This window comes from Mobula birostris, chromosome 1, assembly GCF_030028105.1.
Source record: "Mobula birostris isolate sMobBir1 chromosome 1, sMobBir1.hap1, whole genome shotgun sequence".
NCBI classification, from domain to species: Eukaryota; Metazoa; Chordata; class Chondrichthyes; order Myliobatiformes; family Myliobatidae; genus Mobula; species Mobula birostris.
This window is the reverse complement of record NC_092370.1, coordinates 155,912,362-155,934,550: the sequence shown is the minus strand read 5'-3', so window position 1 is coordinate 155,934,550 and position 22,189 is coordinate 155,912,362. Positions and strand designations below refer to the sequence as shown.

At 41.2% G+C, this 22,189-nt stretch overlaps 1 protein-coding gene across 6 annotated transcripts in view; it reads left to right on the top strand.

Annotated features, from left to right (window-relative positions):
- The window catches only part of ino80 (INO80 complex ATPase subunit), a 241,676-nt gene that overhangs the window by 151,709 nt on the left and 67,778 nt on the right, over positions 1-22,189 (top strand). For all 6 annotated transcript variants that reach the window (XR_011886757.1, XM_072264538.1, XM_072264545.1 and 3 more), the window contains exon 27: positions 17,458-17,585. Coding sequence is in view for 5 of the 6 variants with exons in the window: in XM_072264538.1 (XP_072120639.1) it covers positions 17,458-17,585 (128 nt within the window). In the remaining variant the exon portion in view is untranslated. The remainder of the gene's footprint in view (positions 1-17,457; positions 17,586-22,189) is intronic.

Below are 22,189 nucleotides of genomic sequence, written 5' to 3'. Positions count from 1 at the left end.
CAAATTTCACAACACATGCCGATGATAATAAATCTGATTCGGAAGTTGGTGACCAAAATTCATAACAAACCCATAATCCCACAGCTGGTTTAATTACACTTCAGCTCATCCTGCTTCCTGCAATGATTCTGTTTTGTTCTGATTTCTGCACCCCCATTGCATCTGTCCCTGCCACCATCTACAAGTGCCTCTCATGCATTTTTTTTACTCCAAACTAATTCCTTCACAGTTGAGCAGACTGTCCATCCCATCTATTCCCAATGGCCACTCATTTCAATTTGAATTCCTACTGCAACGAGGAGGCCACACTCAGATTGGAGGAGTAACATGTTGTATTCCATCTGGGTAGCCTCCAATATGATGGCAAGAACACAATTTTATTTTTATTTTTTCCTAACTTCCAGTGAGATTCCCCCTCACCTCCTTTCTTTTTCCATTCCCCATTATGGTTCCCTCTCACACTTTCTTCTCACCTGCTCATCACCTCCCTCTGTGCCCCTCTGTCTTTCCTTTCTTCCCTGGTGCACTGTCCCCTTCTGAGATTCCTTCTTCAGCCCTTTTCTTCTTCCACCTATCACCTCCAAGCTTACTACACCCCCTCCCCCCACCTGTCCATCTTCTCCTTCAACAATTACCTGTCAGCTATACTCTTTTTTTTTCCATCCCTCCCACTGCTGCCTTATTCTGTCTTCTGCCCTCCCCCCACCTTATTTTCCAGTCCTGATAAAGGGTCATGGCCTGAAAGGTCAACTATTTATTCTCACCCATAGATGCCGTCTGGCTTGCTGAGTTTCTCTAACTTCTTGTGTGTATTCCATTATCTGAATTTTTGGTCTCAGGATTTCTAATCAGAATTTGGTTCTTTTCTACTTTATGGCTCTCCACACAACACAGGTTGCCTTCCTATAATTTTCAGAATCTCTAAAGTGATGGCACTATCTCCCAACACATATTCCCCCTCCCATTTCTACACTGCAAGGATACTGTATACCTCCCGACTTGTTCTTCCATCTCCACCAATACTCATTCCCCTTCTCATGCTGTTTCCCTGTGCAGCAGCAGTTAATGCAGTTGCTTGTTACTTCATTCCCATTTGTTGTGCAGGTACTCAAATGCATCATTTTAGGTGAAGCAGTGATTGATTTTTACTGTTTCCAATTAAGTATATTTCCATTAGTCCTCTGCACTGGAGAAACTGAACAGATTAGCTGACTGATTTGCAGACCAACTCTACTCAATTCACAATGGTGATCCTGAGTTCAGTTTTATTGCTCATTAAATTTTCATCTCACTGGCATTCAAGCTCTTGCCTTTGGCTTTTGCCTCTATTCCAATGATGCTGAAAGGAAGCTTGAAGAACAATATCTTACTGCCCATTTGGCACATTAGGCTTAAAAGCTCATCAGTAAATGTTCCATTTTGCTGAATACAGTTCTATAGTCTTGTAATTCATATTTCCAGCAGAAGTTTCTTGTTCTATTATCTTTTCCCTAGCTTTCTCATCCTCTTATCAGCCACTTGTGTCATTCATTCTCTCTGAGGGTTTGCACCTTTCAGGCACAGATTTTCTCTTGTTCTCCTTGCCTCGTTTAATTTCCAGTATTTCCCATTTCTGACAATAGCTCATTGACTTTTTTTAATTAAGTGCAATCGTGAACTATAGCCAGATCAGAAATGCTGATGAAGTCAACTAGTTCCCAAAGAGAACTCTGACAGGCCAATCAGATGGTTCACTGCTGCACAGCGATAGAACACAAAACAGGGACAAGGGTCGCTAGCCCCTGTACCCCAGAAACATACCTGAGCAGTACGGTGGAGGTATGTGCTATGCATGACCTGATCTGAAAGCATCATGTTGACTCAATGGACTTCAAACATTAACAATTTTCTCCACCTGCAAATGCTATCGAATGAGCTGAGTATATCAGCATTTATTGTTATTTTTGTCATGGGCATGAACAACACCTGAATTTTTGTTGGCTAAGTGAAGCAGTCCATGTTCCAAGTCTTCCTGTCGGCACCCTTCAACTCTTCCTTTGCCTCATTGCGGTTGCCTCCTGCACCTGTGTGGAACTTGGCAATTTCACTAAATCTGCTATCAAATTCACTTGGACCATTTTTAACAATCCAGAGAATGAGTCTCAACCCACAACATCAACTGTCCTTTTCCCTCTATGGGTGCTGCCTGACTTGCTGATTTTCTCTAGCTTTTTTTTATTACTTTGCTCCAGATTTCAGCATCCACAGGCTCTTCAGGGTTTATCTTTTTTTTTAAGTACAGCATTTGATTCATTCTGCAGGAAATGCTAGAAAGCATAAGAACAGAGAAAGAAGAGTGTTCATTTGGTTCCTTCCAAAGATTCACTGTGAAGAAATTTCTTTTGTATTGGATGGCTTTTCATCATATGGGTGCCAAGGATATTTTCTTAAAAACAGACAGCATTGGTTGAACATCACGTATTTTGAAAAATGTTATCTCTGATGCACTTGAGTATCAGTGTAGATATTTTTGAATGAAATTAACTTTAAATTTAGTGTACAGCTGGAGAAGCAAGGGATGCCAAACCAAAATGGACTGTGATACTTTGCCAAGAAAGATGGTGGGGATACAGTCATAGTAGCCTTAGTAATGCTAGTTTAATCATTTTCAGTGAAAAGTATGCCATTATTTATAAAATGTGCATAGCACTACTTCTGAGTGTTATCTGCTGTGTAGTTCAGAGGTTGCTTGTGTCAATTCTGGCCACATTGTTCGGTCCCATTGGAATCTGGAGAACACTTTTGAGTAAACTTCTTAAAGAACCCTGGTTGAATTTCCCCTACCACCACAAAATCCAAAGCAAGATTAATTGAAGCATTTGAGAGTTGTCCCTTCTGGGATCAGTGAACAACATAGGATGATTAGGATAACTCAGATTGTACCTCAGTCCAGATAGCAGGAGGTGACCGTCAGATCAAGAGTTTCTCTAGGTAGCTATAAAAGGCAATGTTTGCTGTTGTGAATTGAACAAAAATTTGTGTTTTTTTTAGATAAAAGACAGTAAATGATAAACAATGTAATTGTTCTCAGCTGCTCAAGAATGCCTAGATAGAGGGGAAAAAATACTTGGAGCATGCTGGTGCTGGCTGATATTCTGATATTCTCACAAAAACAGTTCTGAAGGAAAGATTGCTTAAGCACGCCATCTGTGAGGTCCAGGCTGTGAAGCTGGAGCAAAGGGACAGGAAAGAAATGTTTGTGTTTCTTTGCCAGCCTGCATTGACAGGAAGTACAAGCAAGTAATTGATTGTGAGATTAATGCTCCAGTCATCCTGTATGAAACACCATACATTTGACCAATAACAAAATCCTTCAACAGACCCACTGCCTTCTTCAGTCCATATGGGAGCCCTTGTTTATTAAATGCCCGCGCACATGGTTTGAACATCGAGGAACAAAAGGAATGAGTTAACCTGGAAGTTGTGATTGTGCAACACTGAGTCTTACTTTTGATGATGCAGTGAAGTTCAAATTGTAGAACTAAGCTTGCGTTAGAGACTGCATTGAATCCATTGAAACGTTTTCTCAAAGCCCATGCCATATTCACTTGACAAACTTGGATGGCACAGTGACACTGTTTGTAAAGCCACTGCATCACAGTGCCAAGGGCTTGTGTTCAATCCTACCTTGGGTACTGAATGCATGGAGTTTGCATGTTCTTTCTGTGACTGCATAGATTTCCCCAGATGCTCCAGTTTCCTTCAGTATTCCAAAAATATATAGCCACTTCAGAGTGTAGGTGAGTGGAATGGGAAACAGGGGAGAGTTGATGAGAATCTGGACAGAATAAAAAAAATTAATGTAAATGAGTGCTTCATGTTTGATGAGCTAAAGAGTCTGTGTTTCTGCTCTAAGATTCGATGAAAGTCTGCCAGCAGCAATGTTTTGATTACTGTGGTGTGGTTCTGCTTCTGTAAGCACAAAGAAACAGAATTAGCCACAATCACACCATATGTTGAAAGGCATCACTATGACAATTATTTACCATCCAGTAAGTATCCTTTTCTATATTATTTTGAAGTCAATATTTTGTAAGTCAATATGTTGTGGCTATCCCTCGAGGTCGAGGATGATGGTCTTCGTTCTGAAGAAGTGGCCCACAGAGTGAAGATGCCTGTGCGTGTATTTGTTTAACTTGTGCTTGATGTTGCACTCCAAGAAGCACACAATACTTCACAAATCAACCAACTGATTCCAATGGCATGGAAACCACAACAATTGGAGCTGATGGATTTGTTGCAGCCTTTATCCACCTTCACAGCCATTGAGTTTGAAATAACTTTGTCCGCCTGTTCCACCGTTGAGGTCTTGGTTGGATTGTTCTTTGTCAGGGACCTTCCCCTCGATCTTACCGCCATGGGTGACCCTATCAGGAGCATAGCTCCAGACAGCATCGCTCTCGAGATCACAGGACCACACAAGCCTCTCCACCGCGACACGGTGACAACCCACGGAGATGATATATAGAGGCTGTACTCAGAAGGGTGCAGTATTGGACCTTCCTTGGAGAGTGAAGCAGGGCAAGCAACTGAGGTTGCAGTCAGGGAGTACTTAGGCTCTAGTGATCTTTGTTTTTAAGATAGTAGTGGAAAATGATAAGTCAGGTCCACAGGTTACTGTCCTAGGTTGGAGCAGGGCTCCCTTTGGTGGCATTAGACAGGATCTAGCAGAGGTAGTTTGTGTGACTGTTTAAAAGGAACAAATGGCAAATAGGAGGCTTTCAAGTGTGGTTTGCTGCATGGGTTAGTGTTGAGACCCTTATTATTTGTTAATTATTTAAGTCATTTGAATGGAAATGTGTAAGGCTTAATTAGTACCTTTGCAGATGACATGATGTTGGGATGTGTTGATAGTGGAGTAGGTTATTGTGGATACAAGGTGATCTTGATCATATGGGGCTGAGTGACAAACAGATTTCAATGCAAGTAAGTGTGAGGTGATGTATTTTTGAAAAGTCAAGGCAGCACAGGACTTAAATTATGAATGGTAGGGAACTAGGGAGTATAATTGACAGAAGATCCTAGGAGTACTTTTGTACAGTTCATTGAAAGCATGCCACAATGTGGTGAAAAGGGGGTTTAGCATGCTAGCCTTTATCAGCTGGCGCTGAATCTCAGGACATTATGTTGTAGTTGTACAAGTCATGGGAGTGCTGCTCTTCAGGTACCTTTTAAAACACTGCCAATACTGAAATCTGAAAGGCAATGCCATTAAAGAAATTCTAAAACGTTATGCAACTGAAGTGGCTTCTGAAGAGTAGCTTCTTTGTAGTATGAGAAACAGATCAGCCAATTCAAACACTGCAAGCCCCCCCCCCCCCCACATGCAACAGTATGATCACACACCAAATAACTTATTTCGGTGCTGTTGGGAATAGCTTTTCACCCAAATACAACCCAAATTCCTTCTATAAACAAAGCCATTCGAATACACCTTGAGATCTTGCAGTGTTCTATATGACTGCTGCACTTTGCTCCACTTGTATCCATTTTAATTAGCAATGCGTACAGTTTTCTCATTCGCCTGGACATTGGGTTTCGTCTCGGTGCTTTGATTTCCTCCCAAGTCCCAATGATGTCGGTTGGTAGGTTAATTGTTAACTATAATATTGCCTCTAGTGTGTAATAGAGTATGGGGGTGGGGTAGAGAGTAGAACTGATGAGAATGTGAAGAGATTAAAAATGAGATTAATGTGCAATTAAAATAAATTGGCGGGCCTGTTTCCTTGCTGTATATCTGAATGTCTCTGTGGCTGATTCTATTGAGTTTTAGTTGATGATGACTGTGGAGTGTCGTTGGTGAGAAAGTTAGTGAGGTATTATTGAAATATCAAGGCTGGGTGGTTAGACTTTTGGGCAATGGTCATTTTCTTTTGTGATGTGAATGTTACTTGAATCATGTCATTCAAGCCTGAATCTTTGTCCAGGTCTTTTTATATGGATTCTTTCATTGTCACTGAGATGTTGCAAATTAAATCCCATTATCTATGAAATCTCCACTTCTGACTTTGATGGAAGGAAGGTCGTAAATGAAGTGTGTCAATCATTGTGACATTGGGTGCGGTACCTGCATGTGTTATTGGTCACAATATAATGTACTGCAGTATTATGTGAGAACAAGTCAATCTACTGTAAGTGGAGCATGCTGAATTTGGAGCATTTGTGATGTTATTTTCTAGGCCTGGCATGATGTCCATAATTAAGACTTAAAACTGACTCTATTTTCTTTTGGGCAGTGCCTTTAGAAGACAGGTGACCCCAGCTATTATAAATACTCTTCAAAGATTGTCTGCTGGCATCAGTGGTCACATAACCAGGACTTGTGATATGCACCAGCTGCTCAGAGAAAGGCAATTGTAAACCATTTCTGGAGAAAAATTTGCCAGGAACTATCATAGTCGCCCACGTCATACAACATGGCATATAATAACGATTTTCTTTTAACTTAGCTTTTTGGAATGGAATGATGCACAAGTGAAAAATCAATATGAAACTCATTTCCTAAGGGAGTTTGGGGTCTGGTTATTGTTAATGTCGCAGTGTGGTGCTGAATATAACTGTGGCTGTGACTAGTTTTAACCTCTACACTTCGAGGTGTCAGCAGTTTCCATCGTTATGAATGGGAAGAGTCTGAGTAATTACTGTTTGTCACAGACAGGGTTAAAAGGCAGAAAGTAATCTGTTTACGTGGCACATTGCACCACTACTACCCTCTCAGAGGACCAGCAGTCTACAGTAAATACTTCCTGCACGGTTTCCCCTTGTGTTGTCTCACAGCCATGCAGTCTGTGTCGCTGTTGAGTTTATTCACTTCCCACACTGATTTCCATATGCTTGACAACAACTGGCTGTAGCACATCTGAGAGCACTGGTAATTCTGTAACAGTATAGAAGCCAGTGAATGCTTGGCCAGATACAGGAAGCAGTCTTCGTTGGCTGTTGCCCAAACCCATTTCTCCTGCCTGAGCTGGTTTAAACCCTGACAAGACCCTTTTGACTTTAGATGTTGTACTCAAGGTGAGAGCTGTCAGTCTTGGGGAATGGAAGAAGCACTATTTCAAACAAGCATTGACAGTATAGCTTCAACACAAAAAAAAAGTTCCTTTGCAGGTGCTAGATCCCTAAACGTATGTACTTAATATCAGTGACAAAATTAGAACATCTGGTTAGGAAAAACTTCTTCACACAGAGAGTGGTGAATCTGTGGAATTCTCTGCCACAGGAAACAGTTGAGGCCAGTTCATTGGCTATAGTTAAGAGGGAGTTAGATATGGCCCTTGTGGCTACGGGGGTCAGGGGGTATGGAGGGAAGGCTGGGGCGGGGTTCTGAGTTGGATGATCAGCCATGATCATAATAAATGGCGGTGCAGGTTCGAAGGGCCGAATGGCCTACTCCTGCACCTATTTTCTATGTTTCTATGTAATATAATGGACAGGATGGCAGAAGTTAAAGGCAGCATCTCACAACCATCTTCCCAAGTGCCAAGGTAACCTCTGTCTCATGATAACAAAATGAATTGGAAGAGTCTTCTTCGTGAATTTGGTCGATGATGTTCAAACTGGATTTGTAGTTGGAGGAATTAATACTTTTAATTTTATGAACAGACAAGTCTGGAAGCATGGAGGTTTTGTACTTCAAACTGTATCAACTTTTGGGATAGATCTGCAATAGGTCTGTGTGATAATCATCTCTTCTGCCAATCAGAGGACCTCTGATTTGGGGCAGCTTCATTGCTGGTAGTGTCACAATCAGGGCAACGCTATTACAGTTTGGGGTGTCGGAGTTCAATTTCAATGTCCTCTGTAAGGAATCTCTACATCTACTCCATGGAATGCGTGGCATTTCCCCGGTGTTATGTTTTGTAACTCCAAATCATTAATGGGATGGAGGAGAAGATGGCGACGCGACGCAGTGCGCGCGGCCTCTCCAGTGAATGATATCGTATTCGTAAGTAGGATGCCGTGCACAATTCTGATTTGATGGAGACAGACGTGAGATGCATGGAGGAACATCTGGAGAAACTTCTGAGATGCCCATTTAGCTGCCGCTGCTACTGTGCGATCGAGAATCTCCGGAGGGGAATCCCCCAAATCCTCGGCTTTGCCTGTTGCTGGTGGCCGGGGCTGGGGTCGAAGCGCTCGGCAGAGATGGTGCTTGGTGTCGGAGGGCTGGTCAGAGACTCAAAGCTTTCGGATGGACTCAAGAGTTGGCTGTGGTCAGGTGCTTCCAGGATGCTGCATCGGCAAGTTTGTGGTGCTGGAAGCTCATGGCAGGGAGAGTTTTCTTCCTTCTACTGTCTGTGTGAGATGATGGAACTTTTGAGAGACTTTGAGACTTTTTTTTTACCATGCCCATGGTCTGTTCTTCATCAAATTACGGTATTGCTTGCACTGTTGTAACTATATGTTATAATTATGTGGTTTTTGTCAGTTGTTCAGTTTTACAGTCTTGGTCTGTCTTGTGTTTCTGTGATATCACACTGGAGGAACATTGTATCATTTCTTAATGCATGCATTACTAAATGACAATAAAAGAGGACTGCATGTCCTCATAATCTAATCTAATTGGAAGAAAAGCAAGGGACTCTGAAATGTACGTCTACTTCATTTTTATGTTGGTGAAGCACAAACGTATCACGTGATAGCTTCATGATGTTTACAATTCTCTTAATTTTGCATATAACCCGTAATGAATTATTTAAACAACAAAGAATGTTTAATCAAACAATACATTTACAATATTACTCATACTACTGAAATATTAAATACACAGCACCTAGGTGTTCTTTATTTCTCCCACAGTCTAAGGACATAACAAGTAGGTTAATTGATCTTTGTCACATGATTGGGTTATTGTTTAACCAGGGTTGTTGGGGCGGTGCAGTTTGAAGGCCTGGAAGGTATTTTGTTTAGCTGCTTCGCCAAATTTTAAATAAATAAATGTGTATTTCTTAATTAATCCAAAGTTTCAAGTTTAATTGTCACGCAGCTGTACGTATGTATACAGATCAATGACGCAGCCTTCCTTGAGGGCCAGGGTGCAAAACACAGTCGCACAAAAAAATCATAGCATGAGGCCATGATTGGCATGGCCTGAAGACTGATGGTGCATGGGATGTTGCTCTAGAGACAACATGGAACAGTAAGAACAAATATGGAACAGTTCCTGATCTTGCACTGTCAGTGGCGGTCTGCACTGGTCAGTCACGGACAAACACAATACTGCTTGTCTTCCATGGAGTGAACACTGGAGAGTAGCACTGATGGGAGAACCAGCCTGCAGGGGCCTCCTCCACCCCCGCCAGTCCAGCATGGATTGCAGATCACCTGTCATCTATTTGAATCTCCCATACCACCTCTGGTGCAAGGAAGTTGGTCATCAAAGGGTTATTCTTTAGATTGGTTATGATGTACTCTGCTTATCTCCTAGTGATGTTGTGCACTTGGTGCAAATCTGACTTTGCAAGGGTTTTCTTCTGTAATTTAACTGAGTCAGGGAGGTAAAGCATGTGCAGAGCATGACAGTAGACTGCAACTCTTTGGAAAATGCTGTGTTCCTTTCAGGCCAGAGAGACTGGAAGGCTCTGCTTTTTCTCAGCACAAAGTATTGTTCTTAGCATAAAAGTGCCATGCTTTGCATATAGAATTTTTTCAAATGAAAATTGATTTAGCTTCATTTTACTTAAATTCTCCTGTTACTCTTTCCCTGACCACTTCAAAGTAGAAAATCAGCTATGTCCTGTTAAGTTCTTTGCTCTAGTCTTCTGCCAGCAAACAAACCGGGAAACTCACCTCTTGAGTTTCCTCCTGTTGTGGAAATGAGTTATAGAGCAGTGCACATCTGGGCCAAACCATCTCCTATTTCCCTTCCCAGCTACCATCTAAATATAAAATGCAAACAGGAAAAATGAATCGCTAGGTTCACAAACATAACTGACCTTTCTCTGACGTGTTTCGTTGGATATTTTTACGGTTGAGAACGAAAACCTCCTGTGTTCTTCACTGAAATATCCTGTCGTGTTTAATGTTCATCTGTGATACCTGTATTTAATGTTTGACCTTTTAAAGGATTGCACTTTTTCAAATCAGTGAACATTATCACCCTGTACAGATGATAAATGAGGACAAATTAATAAAGCACATCTCTCATATTCCTCCCGTCTGCTTCATGGAAGTATTGTTGAAGCAGCCATGACTGTCCACAGTGAGATCTGACAGACAATAAATATAGTGTAGCCCCCTGGTAAGCCTCAGGCTCGCTCAGCTCGGTTTCGTCCACGGGGAGCAGCCTTTGGCCCCGCCAAACTGGGTAATCAGTTTGTGTAGATGCTGTGTGATGTACCCTACCACGCCAAATAACAGACAGTACACCATATGCGATTAAATGATTACACTTTATAAATCTTACTAGAACTATGTAATTAATAGAGATACAATATAAAAAGGAAAGTAAAAGGCACCAAACTTATCAGAGTGCAACCACTTCGTGCACAACCGTTGGAGCTCAATTAACGAGGTCCTCTTTCCACCGTGCGGCCTCCTCCAACCCCCTCGACGCGCCGCCTGGGACCAACCACGGTGGTCAACCAGAGCGCATCCAGCTTGTTCTTCCTCTTCTGTTCTCCCGAAAAACCCTGGGCCTCGGACTCCTGCTCGGGGTCCGTTCCGTCGCCCAGCTTACAGCATCGCATCTTCTCTCTCTGTCCCCATCCGCCTTCTCAAAGCCTGCGAAAACAATAGCTTACAGACACACAAAGAATAACATCTATCCCAATTGGTTAGCAAATGAATACAATTCTCGTTATCAGTAATTAAAATCCAAACAAGCTGCTATAAAGAAGCACTTTCTCAGCAGTTAACATAACAAAGAAGCCATTTTTATTAGCCTTAGCAGTAACGTAAAAGAAGAAACCCCTTGCCCTCCACCCGCCCCCCCCCCCACCAAATTTAGTCATGGCCTCATGACTTCTAAATAACTCACCAACCCTTCCTGCAGATGCAAAAACCCAATCCAGGTACAAACAGTGACATTGCTCCCCAAACAATAGACCTTACTGTAGCGTTCCTCAGGCGCATTTCCAGTCTATCCGTCGTCTTGTATCTTTTTTTAGTGTAGTGGTTGCTCTAGTTATTTGCCCGGTTAATAGTAACCCTCCCAAAAGCCTGATGTTGGAAGGATTTCTGTAATTCCATTTTTATGTCCAGGAATGTTGATTAAATTCTGCTTTACTTGCCTTTTTTGTACATAAATGTTGGATCAAGATGGTGCTCAGTTCTTCAGGTAGTTTCAGTGTCTTCTAGAATTGTTTTTGGTATGTTCACTGATCTTTGCCTGCTGAAATGGGCTTCTATAGCTCTCCACTGTAGTACTGAGATAGTTACATTATGTGTTCAACGACGAGTGTTGGATTTGTATCTACAGGTGGCCAGAGTCAGCACCAATGAAAATTAAAATAGAATAGTCAGGCTGTCCTTTTCATGCTTTACCTGAGCTCCGTTTTAGAATCACTGATTACAGTGAAATTTTACATTTGGATCTATTGGCTTGTATGAACAGTATGCAAGATGAGCTTTTCACTGTACCTTTGTACAGGTGACAGTATTAAACCAATTCCAATTTTGAATAGGAAAATAACAATGACCTGTTTCCCTTAATTAACAGCAAAAATAGGGATAGATTTAAAGTAACTTTTAGAAGGTTGCAGAAGAAAGTTGGGGTGGGGGGTGGAAGAGTCTTTTGCCTGGGGTATAGTGAAAGTCTGGAAATGACTGCCTGAAAGGATAGTAGAGTTAGCAAACTTCATCCCCTTAAGAGTAGGGGCTGTGAGCTACGGGGCGCATTTTCCTCTGTATAAAGAGCAGCCATACTTCAGGGGTAGTTCATCAGCTTTGAAGTACATTGAGATACTATGAGGATGTGGAGAATGCTTTATAACTTCAGGCCTAGCATGATAAAGTTGATTGTTATTGTAAGGCAGTCTTATATTAAATTAGAGTTGACCAAAAATCCAACATTATCGGTGTAGTTCCTTGTACCAATTGTTTTTTGAGTTACTGGTCCTCTATTCATTTCACTCATATGAGGTTAAAAGTGATGCAGGGTATGAAGTGATAAGTTATTGGTGTTAAAAATGAGGGATCTTGCAATAAAGTACATCTTAAAGCAGTAATGGATCTATACCTCAACACCAGAGACCCAGGTTCAAACCTGATCTCTGGTGCTGTGTGTGGAGTTTACATGTTCTTCTGATGGCCACGTGGGTTTTTTTTTGATGCTCTAGTTTCTTCCCACATGCTAATGAAGTGGGAGCGGTAGGTTAATTAGTCATTGTTAATGATCTTTGTTAATTGTTTTATAATGTATCTGAGTTGATGAGTACATAGGGAAGGCTTTAAAAATGGGATTCATTTTGGATTAACATAAATGAGTGTTTGATAGCACTGACTCAGTACGGCAAAGGGCTTATTCCTGTCCTGTATCTCGATAACTGACTTTTGAGTTCTGTTATTTGAAATTGTCCTGATCACATGACAAGAAATTGAGTTTGGAATTGAAAAGCCAGGCATTACTTTCTCTTTCATTCTCAAAACATGCAAATTGACCCTTATCCCCAATGTGGGGCAAGCGGCATTAAATAAAACTTCAATTTTCCTTCCCCAGTCCCTTTCTATAGTTAATTTTCTATATTGTTAATTTTCCTACAGTATAAACATTTACTGATTTGATATAGTGCATCAATTCATATTTCCAGCCCTCTTCTGTACCTGGGGAAGTGAGCCTGTTAATATGAAGTACCTAGACAATATGATGTGAACCCTACCTGCACTGTAGTTCTTACTGGTGATAATCCTGCTGCTTATACTCAACAATCCTGCCATCGTACCTGTCTTCCCCACTACATCATATATTTAATATTCAAGTTCATTTTATTGTCATTCAACCACATGCGTGTAAGCTGCCAAGTGAAACAATGTTCCTCCAGACCAAGCTGCACAACAGTACACATACGATAACTCACACATAACACATAAAGTAATATTACCACAAATAAATTCACAAACAATAAGATGCATATGTGATACAAGTTTAAAAAGTAAACAATATAATGATATTGGCTCTGTGTTCAACTATTTTAAGAGATTTGTATTGAGAATGATAAATAGTTTGAATATTTGCTTTTGCACACAAAAGTCAGATGGCTCTCTAAAGGAAACTGCCTGAGATGCTTTTTTGCGCTTTTTGAAACTTATAAAATTCTTTGAAGCTACAATGCTTAATTCAGTGATCAACTCAAGAGCATTAGGCATGATTTGTCAGAATTATTTGCAAAGTTTAGTGAAATCAGTTTTCAATTGCAAGGAAGTGATGTTAATCTTATCAAAGTCAAATCAGTTGTCTCCATATTTCTGTCCAAGTTAACCCTATTTAAGTGAATTATTGGTGACCTTTTCCTATTTCTGAGCCTCTCTGAATTGGAAGAGAAGGAAAGAATACCAGATGATCTTCAAGTAACATGTGCCTATCTTTGTGATCTGCTTAAAGACATGTCAGAGAGATTTTAGGATCTGCTCTCAATCCAAATTCCAGATTGGGTAAAAAAAAAACACAATTCCTGAACACTTGTGAGGAACTAACAGGAAGGATGGAGGAAGAACTGATCTCACTACGAAATGACTTTCAGCTGAAACCAAGGTTCAAAAAATCATCAAGACTTTTGGTTGCAGAACAAATTTTCTGAATGCAATCCTGCACTGTGGGGGGGGGGGGAAATCAATATATTATTTACTCCCTTTCCAACATCATATTTAGTGCAATCACCTAATTTCTTTCAAGGCAGCAAAACAGACTCCAAATTATTAAACACGGGGATTTAAGACTCCTTCTGAGTGACATTCTGCCTGATGTTGAGAAGCTGATGTCACTGCACCAAGCCCATCCATCTCATTGAAAGGTGAAAAAGCAATGACAGTGAATAGTTGGATTACTAATGTTGGCTCTATATTGTTTTGTTTTACTATGATTAAGGAATTAATTTTGTTCATAGCTTTAAATGGATTTGAATAATTTTGTAATTATTTGTCACTGCTAAGAAGTTGCAATTCCTATTTTCGTTCACTGTGTATTGTAAATCAATTCTTTATAGTTTTTAATGCAATGGCTGGTAAGGAAGAGGGGCAGTCTCTGTATATGGCTATACGTATGTGTGTGTGTGTATATGATATCCATGATAGATGCTATTTTTGGACATAATTTGATAATTATTTCTGCTTTTAGTTAACTTAAGTAGGTGTTTTGCTTGTGCTTTTGTAGATAGATACTTTATTGATTCCAAAGGAAATTCCAGTGTCACAGTAGTGATGTAAGTGTGCAGATATAAATATTAGAAAAGAAGTAGAAAGAATAAAAACAAGTTACCACAGTCTAACAGGAGGAGATCATCCTTCCCCGGCTATAGATTGACTCATTATAGAGCTTAATGGCCGAGGGTAAGAATGACCTCAAATAGCACTCTTTGGAGCAGCGCAGTTGTCTCAGTCTAAAATGATTCCTCTGTTCAGCCAAGGTGGCATGCAGAGAGTGAGAAATATCATCCAGAATTGCCAGGATTTTCTGTGGGGTCCTGTGTTCTGCCACAGCCTCCAGTGTGTCCAGTTTTATTGAATTGTCTTTATTACTTGTATGCTTCATATACACGAGGAGTAAAAATCTTTACTTTACATCTCCGTCTAAGTGCGCAATTTATAATAAATAGTATGTATAACAGGACAGTCAATATAACATAGAAATACAATTGTATCAGCACAAATTAATCAGTCTGATGGCTTGGTGGAAGAAGCTGTCCTGGAGCATGTTGGTCCTGGCTTTTATGCTGCAATACTGTTTCCAGATGTTAACAGCTGGAACAGAGTGAATACTCCAATAACAGCCAACCTTTCTAATTAGTTTATTGAGCCTGTTGGCATCACCCGTGTTGAAGCCATTGTCCCAGCACACCACAACATAGAAGATTGTACTGGCAACACAGACTGGCAAAACATGTGAAGGAGAGGCCTACATATCCCAAAGGACCTCGGTATCCTCAGGAAGTAGAGGTGACTTCTGCCCTTGTATACAGCCTGTGTTGTTGCTCCACTCAAGTCTATCATAAGGTGCACCCCCTGGCACTTGTAGGTCTTCATCCATGTCCTTACCATCTCCTTTGTCAAATGGTGTAAGCTGAATCATCTGCAGCTCAACATTGGTAAGACTAAGTAGTCCTCCACCAGGGTCATCCTGCATTTATAACTGAGTGTAGGAAGTTAGAAGGCAGTAACAGTCCATTGCCAGAGTAAAATCCAGTTTTAGACAATAGATAATAGACAATAGGTGCAGGAGTAGGCCATTCGGCCCTTCGAGCCAGCACCGCCATTCACTGTGATCATGGCTGATCATCCACAATCAGTACCCCGCTCCTGCCTTCTCCCCATATCCCTTGACTCTGCTATCATTAAGAGCTCTATCTAACTCTTTCTTGAAAGCATCCAGAGAATTGGCCTCCACTGCCTGCTGAGGCAAAGCATTCCACAGATCCACAACTCTCTGGGTGAAAAAGTTTCTCCTCAACTCCATTCTAAGTGGCCTACCCCTTATTCTCAAATTGTGGCCTCTGGTCCTGCACTCCCCCAACATCAGGAACATGTTTCCTGCCTCCAGCGTGTCCAATCCCTTAATAATCTTATATGTTTCAATCAGATCCCCTCTCATCCTTCTAAATGCTAGTGTATACAAGTCCAGTTGCTCCAATCTTTCAACATATGACAGTCCCGCCATCCTGGGAATTAACCTCATGAACCTCCGCTGCACTCCCTCAATAACAAGAATGTCCTTCCTCAAATTTGGAGACCAAAACTGTACACAATACTCCAGGTGTGGTCACACCAGGGCCCTGTACAACTGCAGAAGGACCTTTTTGCTCCTATACTCAACTCCCCTGGTTATGAAGGCCAACATGCCATTAACTTCATTGCCTGCTGTACCTGCATGCTTACTTTCAGTGACTGATGAACAAGGACACCAAGATCTCGTTGTACTTCCCCTTTTCTTAACTTGACACCATTCAGATAGTAATCTGCCTTCCTGTTATTGCCACCAAAGTGGATGACCTCACATTTATCCACATTAAATTGCATCTGCCCACTCACCCAACCTGTCTAAGTCATCCTGCATTAACTCAACATCCTCTGCACATTTCACACTGCCACCCAGCTTTGTGTCATCTGCAAATTTGCTAATGTTACTTTTAATCTCTTCATCTAAATCATTAATGTGTATTGTAAATAGCTGTGGTCCCAGCACCGAGCCTTGCGGTACCCCACTAGTCACCGCCTGCCATTCTGAAAGGGACATGTTAATCCCTGCTCTTTGTTTCCTGTCTGTCAAACCAATTTTCAGTCCATATCAGTACCCTGGCCCCAATACCATGTGCTCTAATTTTGTCCACTAATCTCCTATGTGGGACCTTACCAAAGGCTTTCTGAAATTTTGCTAGCATCTTTAGTGATAATCAAAACATATCCTTCATCACATAATTAATGCAGAAGCTACAGAGGAGAAATTCCACGTATACTTAGATTAGATTAGATTCAACTTTATTGTCATTGTGCCGAGTACGGACACCAAGCCAATGAAATGCAGTTAGCATCTGACCGGAAATGCAAAGAATAGTGTTATTTACAAAATAACTGCGAATAATAAGTAAGTGCTACAACACACAAATATAAAAGTACTGAGACATACAATATGGATGCAATACTGCTTAGCGCTGTGATATGAGGTTCAGCAGGGTCACAGCCTCAGGGAAGAAGCTCTTCCTGTACCTGCTGGTGTGGGACCGGAGGCTCCTGTAGCGCCTACCGGATGGGAGGAGAGTAAAAAGTCCATGGTTAGGGGGAGATGCATCCTTGATAGTGCTTCTTGCCCTGCCCAGGCAGCGTTTATGATAGATGTTCTCAATGGTGGGCAATTGGGTGACGATAATCCGCTGGGCAGTTTTCACCACACGCTGGAGTGCTCTGTGGTCCGATACGGGACAATTGCCATACCACACTGAGATGCAGTTGGTGAGTATGCTCTCAATGGTACAGCAGTAAAAGTCCGTCAGTATCCTGGAACAGAGGTGAGCTTTCTTGATGCTCCGCAGCATATTAAGATCTAGTGACTTTTGATAGGAGTTGAATTTGATTTGTGGCCACAATTAAGATTAGATATGATGCTTCTGGCAAATAATTTGGTGGAAGATTAGTTGTACGTATTCATATAATTACTAGTTCTACCCCATGAAGTTGCACCCCATGAGGACTAGTGCCTCGAGAGAATTAGGGTGAAAGAGGGGAGAATGAATTCCTAAAAACTGAAGTAGCTTTAAATCTCTATTTCAGACAAAGAAAGCCTGATTACAGACAGTGGGAAGCTGCACACTCTTGACATCCTCCTGACACGCCTGAAGTCTCAGGGTCATCGTGTGCTCATTTACTCCCAGATGACACGGATGATTGATCTACTGGAGGTGAGTAACTTGGTTACTGTTAGATTACAAAAAGATACCAAACTGAATTAAATCCCTTCGTGTTATTTGCAGTAATGGCTATCCCTTTAAAACATGATCATTGTGTAAAGATCATGCAAGCTGAACATTTTGGGGTATTTGAAGTTAATTAACACATTGTTACAAAGTGGGGATCCCATTGCTTTTGTTGACTTGATCCCGAAGTGTGTGTTTTCTTTAAAAGATAATTTTGGCAAGACAATGCATTGGTAGTTGGACAGTTCTGAAATCCCCAAAGCTGTAGAAGTATGCTGAAGATCCCAATGGAGACATTGTTTTGAAAAGAGAAATGTTGCATGAGCGATGTGACGAGAATACACACAGATTAAGATGTTAGCTGGCCTGGGCTGGCACCAGTGGGATCAGCAGTTGGTCTGCCACCTGTCTTCAGGAGAGAGAGATAAGGAAAAACAATGGAGCAGCATTTGGAGATGTTAATGAAGGGACGGGAGAGAGTAACGGAAGGAGAGCTGTCAAGATCGGCTCCCCCTTTGAACCCTGAACTGTTTGAAGTGATGGACAGGCGTTACCCCTGCAGGCGGATAAAAAGGGACAGGTTCGCTAAGGCAAGATACACACGACACCCCGAGGTAACGAGACCCTGGAAGCGGTGCGACTCCCACAAGTCGGTGGGAAGTTTTTTGGACGGCTGGTCGCGGGACAAGCCATAGACGCACAGGGTGGAAAGGCACGATCGGCGGGAACCTGGTGTGTGTCCACCCTTGCCTGGGTGCCGGGTTCACCGCAGAGAAACGATTGTATCTGGAAACGGAGGGGTCACGGTCGGTGACCTCAGATGACATCACAAAGGACTCGCCCGAAAGCTGACTGCGAAAGTCTGTGTGGCAGCTGTTTTGAATATTCATTCGTTTTGCTCTCTCTCTCTCCTTCCCCCACACTGTCCATCTCCCACGGCAGCGATTACTGCGAACTGAACTGAACTAAATTGAACTGAACTTTGCGTCACTTTGAAACTGGTCATTTACCCCTAGACAACGATAGAGCTTGATTGATCCTGTTATCTTAATTCTGTGTACATGTATGTTCATCATTGCTGAACTGTTGCATTTATTTATCCTTTTGATTAGAGTACCGTGTTGCTTGTTTCTTTAATAAAACTTTCTTAGTTCTAGTAATCCAGATGCCAACTGAGTGATCCATTTCTGCTGGTTTGGCAACCCAGTTACGGAGTACATAACAGCGATTATTTGCAGAAGCATTTTTCTTAGATGAATGTTGAAGAGTGCATTCTTGGATCACAGATAATGTAAGCACTCAGTTCATTTGCAAGCAGGCGTTCGTCAAGAATTTAATGACATAAAGAAACAAATATCTTCAAGCCTGCTCAACCCTACACCCCCAAATCCTTCTCATGTTGTTACTTTCCTCAGATACTGTTGTCCTCCTGACTATTCCCAATGTTTTCTTATTTGTTTCTCACTTAGTATATGTGTGCTCAGTGTTTGGCAACTGGGTAAAGTTTCTACTGTGATTTGGTGCAGAAATTGAAACAATTTGCAGCTTGTTTGATTTCTAAGTGTTCATAGATGGTAGATTGGTCTCCCTTTGTTCCAGCACCATTTTGCCCCTGATACATGAGAATTGACATAAGACCTGTGAGGCATGTAAGCACTATCCACCAATCCACATTTTGATCAGGTCTGCTGCAGGGGCGAATGATGGTTTGCACTGAATGTTGTCACAGGATGGCTAGAGGATTTAGTAGGTTGGTTCAGGATTGGTACGATAGCTGTCGTGACGTGCCTGTGTATCTACACTGGAAGTTCTGTGATTGATCCTGTTCTTACTAAGTAGATTTCAAGAATGATTTTTGAGTATATAAAGTTGGATTCCTCTGGGTACAAATGGTAAATGGTGAATGATGAGTAATTTGAGTGGATCTGTTGTATGGCAACTTGGAGAATAGATTTTATGATGGTGCAGTTCCATATTAGGAGAGCAAAGCAGTTATTCTGTTGACAAGAGTAACGAATCCTGAAGGATTTTCTGATCATGTGTGGTCTTCCCACCCACTGGATTCTTGATCAGTTTTCAACATGAATCTGGTATTAGTTATGATATCACCTCTTGTTTTGACAAGACTTATTCTGATCAGGATTCTTGATCAGTTTTCAGCATGAATCTGGTATTAGTTATGATATCACCTCTTGTTTTGACAAGACTTATTCTGATCAAGTATTAATACAGTACTTTCTTTCAGTGTATCACTAGATGGATGTTGCACTCCTTAGGTGCTCTGAACTACTGCACGATCATACAACGTACTTGTGTGTCTTTATAGCAATTAAAACAATCACATAGTGTGCACTTTTTGATTGGTCCACTGCCAGTGATGCTAATTTGTTAGATACTCCAAACGTAAAACAAATTATACAGCAATGGATCAATACATCAAGGAGCAAAATGTCTTGGTTTCATGGCTTGTAACAAAATTGTTTGCATACTGCTGTCTCCTTGGTTGAGAGATAGCTTTTCGTACACATGCATAAATCTCTACCCAGGTCCATCTTCCCCCTTCGTATTCCTGATTTTTATATGACCGTTTTTCCATCCTGTACATGTACACCCATGCCCAAGTGGCTTCCACCACCCACAAATTGGTGCATCTGTCCTCCACTCCATCTTTTCTTTCCAGTAACCTTCAACCCCTTTCAATCCCTTTCAAAACCCTTGTGATCACTGTCAAGAGATATGTGTCCTGTGTTCCTTGCCTCTCCATTTGTTTTCCCTCTCCTAGTCTATTTGTTCTAGTTGTGCTCCTGCATGTTTGCCTACACTTGTGCACTATTCAACCCTGTGTCTTGTTTCCTGCACTACTTCAGCCCACACTTCCACCTACCCACCTATAGACAGTAAAACCTGGAAATCGAGGTATTAGTTGTTGAAGGACCTTACTCCTTCTCAAGCTCTACTGGACACTTGTTGATAAATTGAGTACTACAGCATGACACGTGTGAAATTGGTGTACTCAATAAATCCATTAAAAATGCCAAGGAATGCTGTGGTTACCTTTTCAAGGGTATTTGAATTTTTAACATTTTTCTAAGTGAGAATTAATGTTGTGGGACTTCCTGATAATTTAAAAAAGAATTTTTTCAGCTTTTTATAATTGTTAAATGCCTTTTTAATATATAATTTTTTAATTTTTATTTTTCTTTGTTTCATATGTCTCTCAAATGTATTTTTGTTTGATTTGGCTTTAAATTGTTCTAACTGAGCATGACTAGTGTTTAGAAAGCTGTGCTCTTTGTGTTAGCTCAGGAGAGAATAGCACTCTTGACACTTTCACGTTAGTCTTGTTTTGATTCAGATCTTCCTGTCGTTTCTCTCTCAAACACATCCACTATCACAATTTTGATTCAGTAAGAATATTTCTTTCAGGTTAAGGAGGTGCATCATTTCTGTGTGTTGATCTCCTCACAGGATTCTGTGCTGAAATGTGATTTCTAGTGCAAAGTTTCATTTTAAAAACATCATTGTGCTTCTATGTCTGATGACTGATGTTGGATATCAATCTGTTCTGTCCCACTGAGCTGCTTTAACCGTTAACATTTACACAAGGGCTGTATAGTAGAATACATTCAACACTGTCAGCCTGGTTCTGGAAATTCTGTTGAAAATGGAGGCCACAGGAAACACTTTACAAAGCAATGCAGCTCTTTTTTTTTCTCCCCACCTCCTGCTGCACCCCACCCCATTATTTGTGCACAAAAGTTCTTCTTTGCAAGTCTGTCCCTCTCTTTCTCCCTTTTGTGTGTGCTCCATATTTCCTTTCTCCTTCCATGTCCCTGGTCGGGGAGTGGGGGTGGAGCGTTGCTGGGGACAACAGCAGTATGAGTAAACTTGAAACCAAAATTGGGCTCCAAAATATGGGCTAGGTGTTGTTGTTGGAACAGTGGTCAGTTTGACAAGATGAAATTTAAATTCAGTTTCCTCTGCTCCCTTTAAACTTGTTGGACTCAGTATTTTGTTTCTTTTAAACATGCTGAGAAAAAATGATTATACCACTAATATGTCAAGAAAGTGAAATTAAACTGTATTGTGGTAATAAGAAAAATGTCCAGTAGTCTTAAAAAAGTTGCTAGCTACCGAAGTCTCAATGGTGTTGGGTTATAAGGCAATAAGACAGCAATAGTCCATTAAGTCTGCTCTCCCTCTTACCTCATTATCCTGCCATCTCCCCATAACCTTTGACACCTTTTTTCTTTACTCCACTTTAAATATACCCAGTAATCTGGCCTTCACAGCTGCATGTGGCATGAGTTCCTAAGATTCACTACCCTCTAGCAAAAGAAGTTCTTGCTCATTTTTGTTTCAAAGGGATGTACTTCTATTCTGAAACTATGCCTCTAATTCTAGGGTCCCCGCGATAAGAAACACTCTCTGTACGTCCATTCTAGACCCTTTCAATATTCGTCAGGTTTCAATGAGCTCCACTCTTATTCTTCTAAACTCTTGTGAGTACAGGGCCAGAGCCGTCAAACACTCCTCATATGTTAATCTTGCATTCTTAGAATCATTCTCATGAAATCAAAACTGCTCAC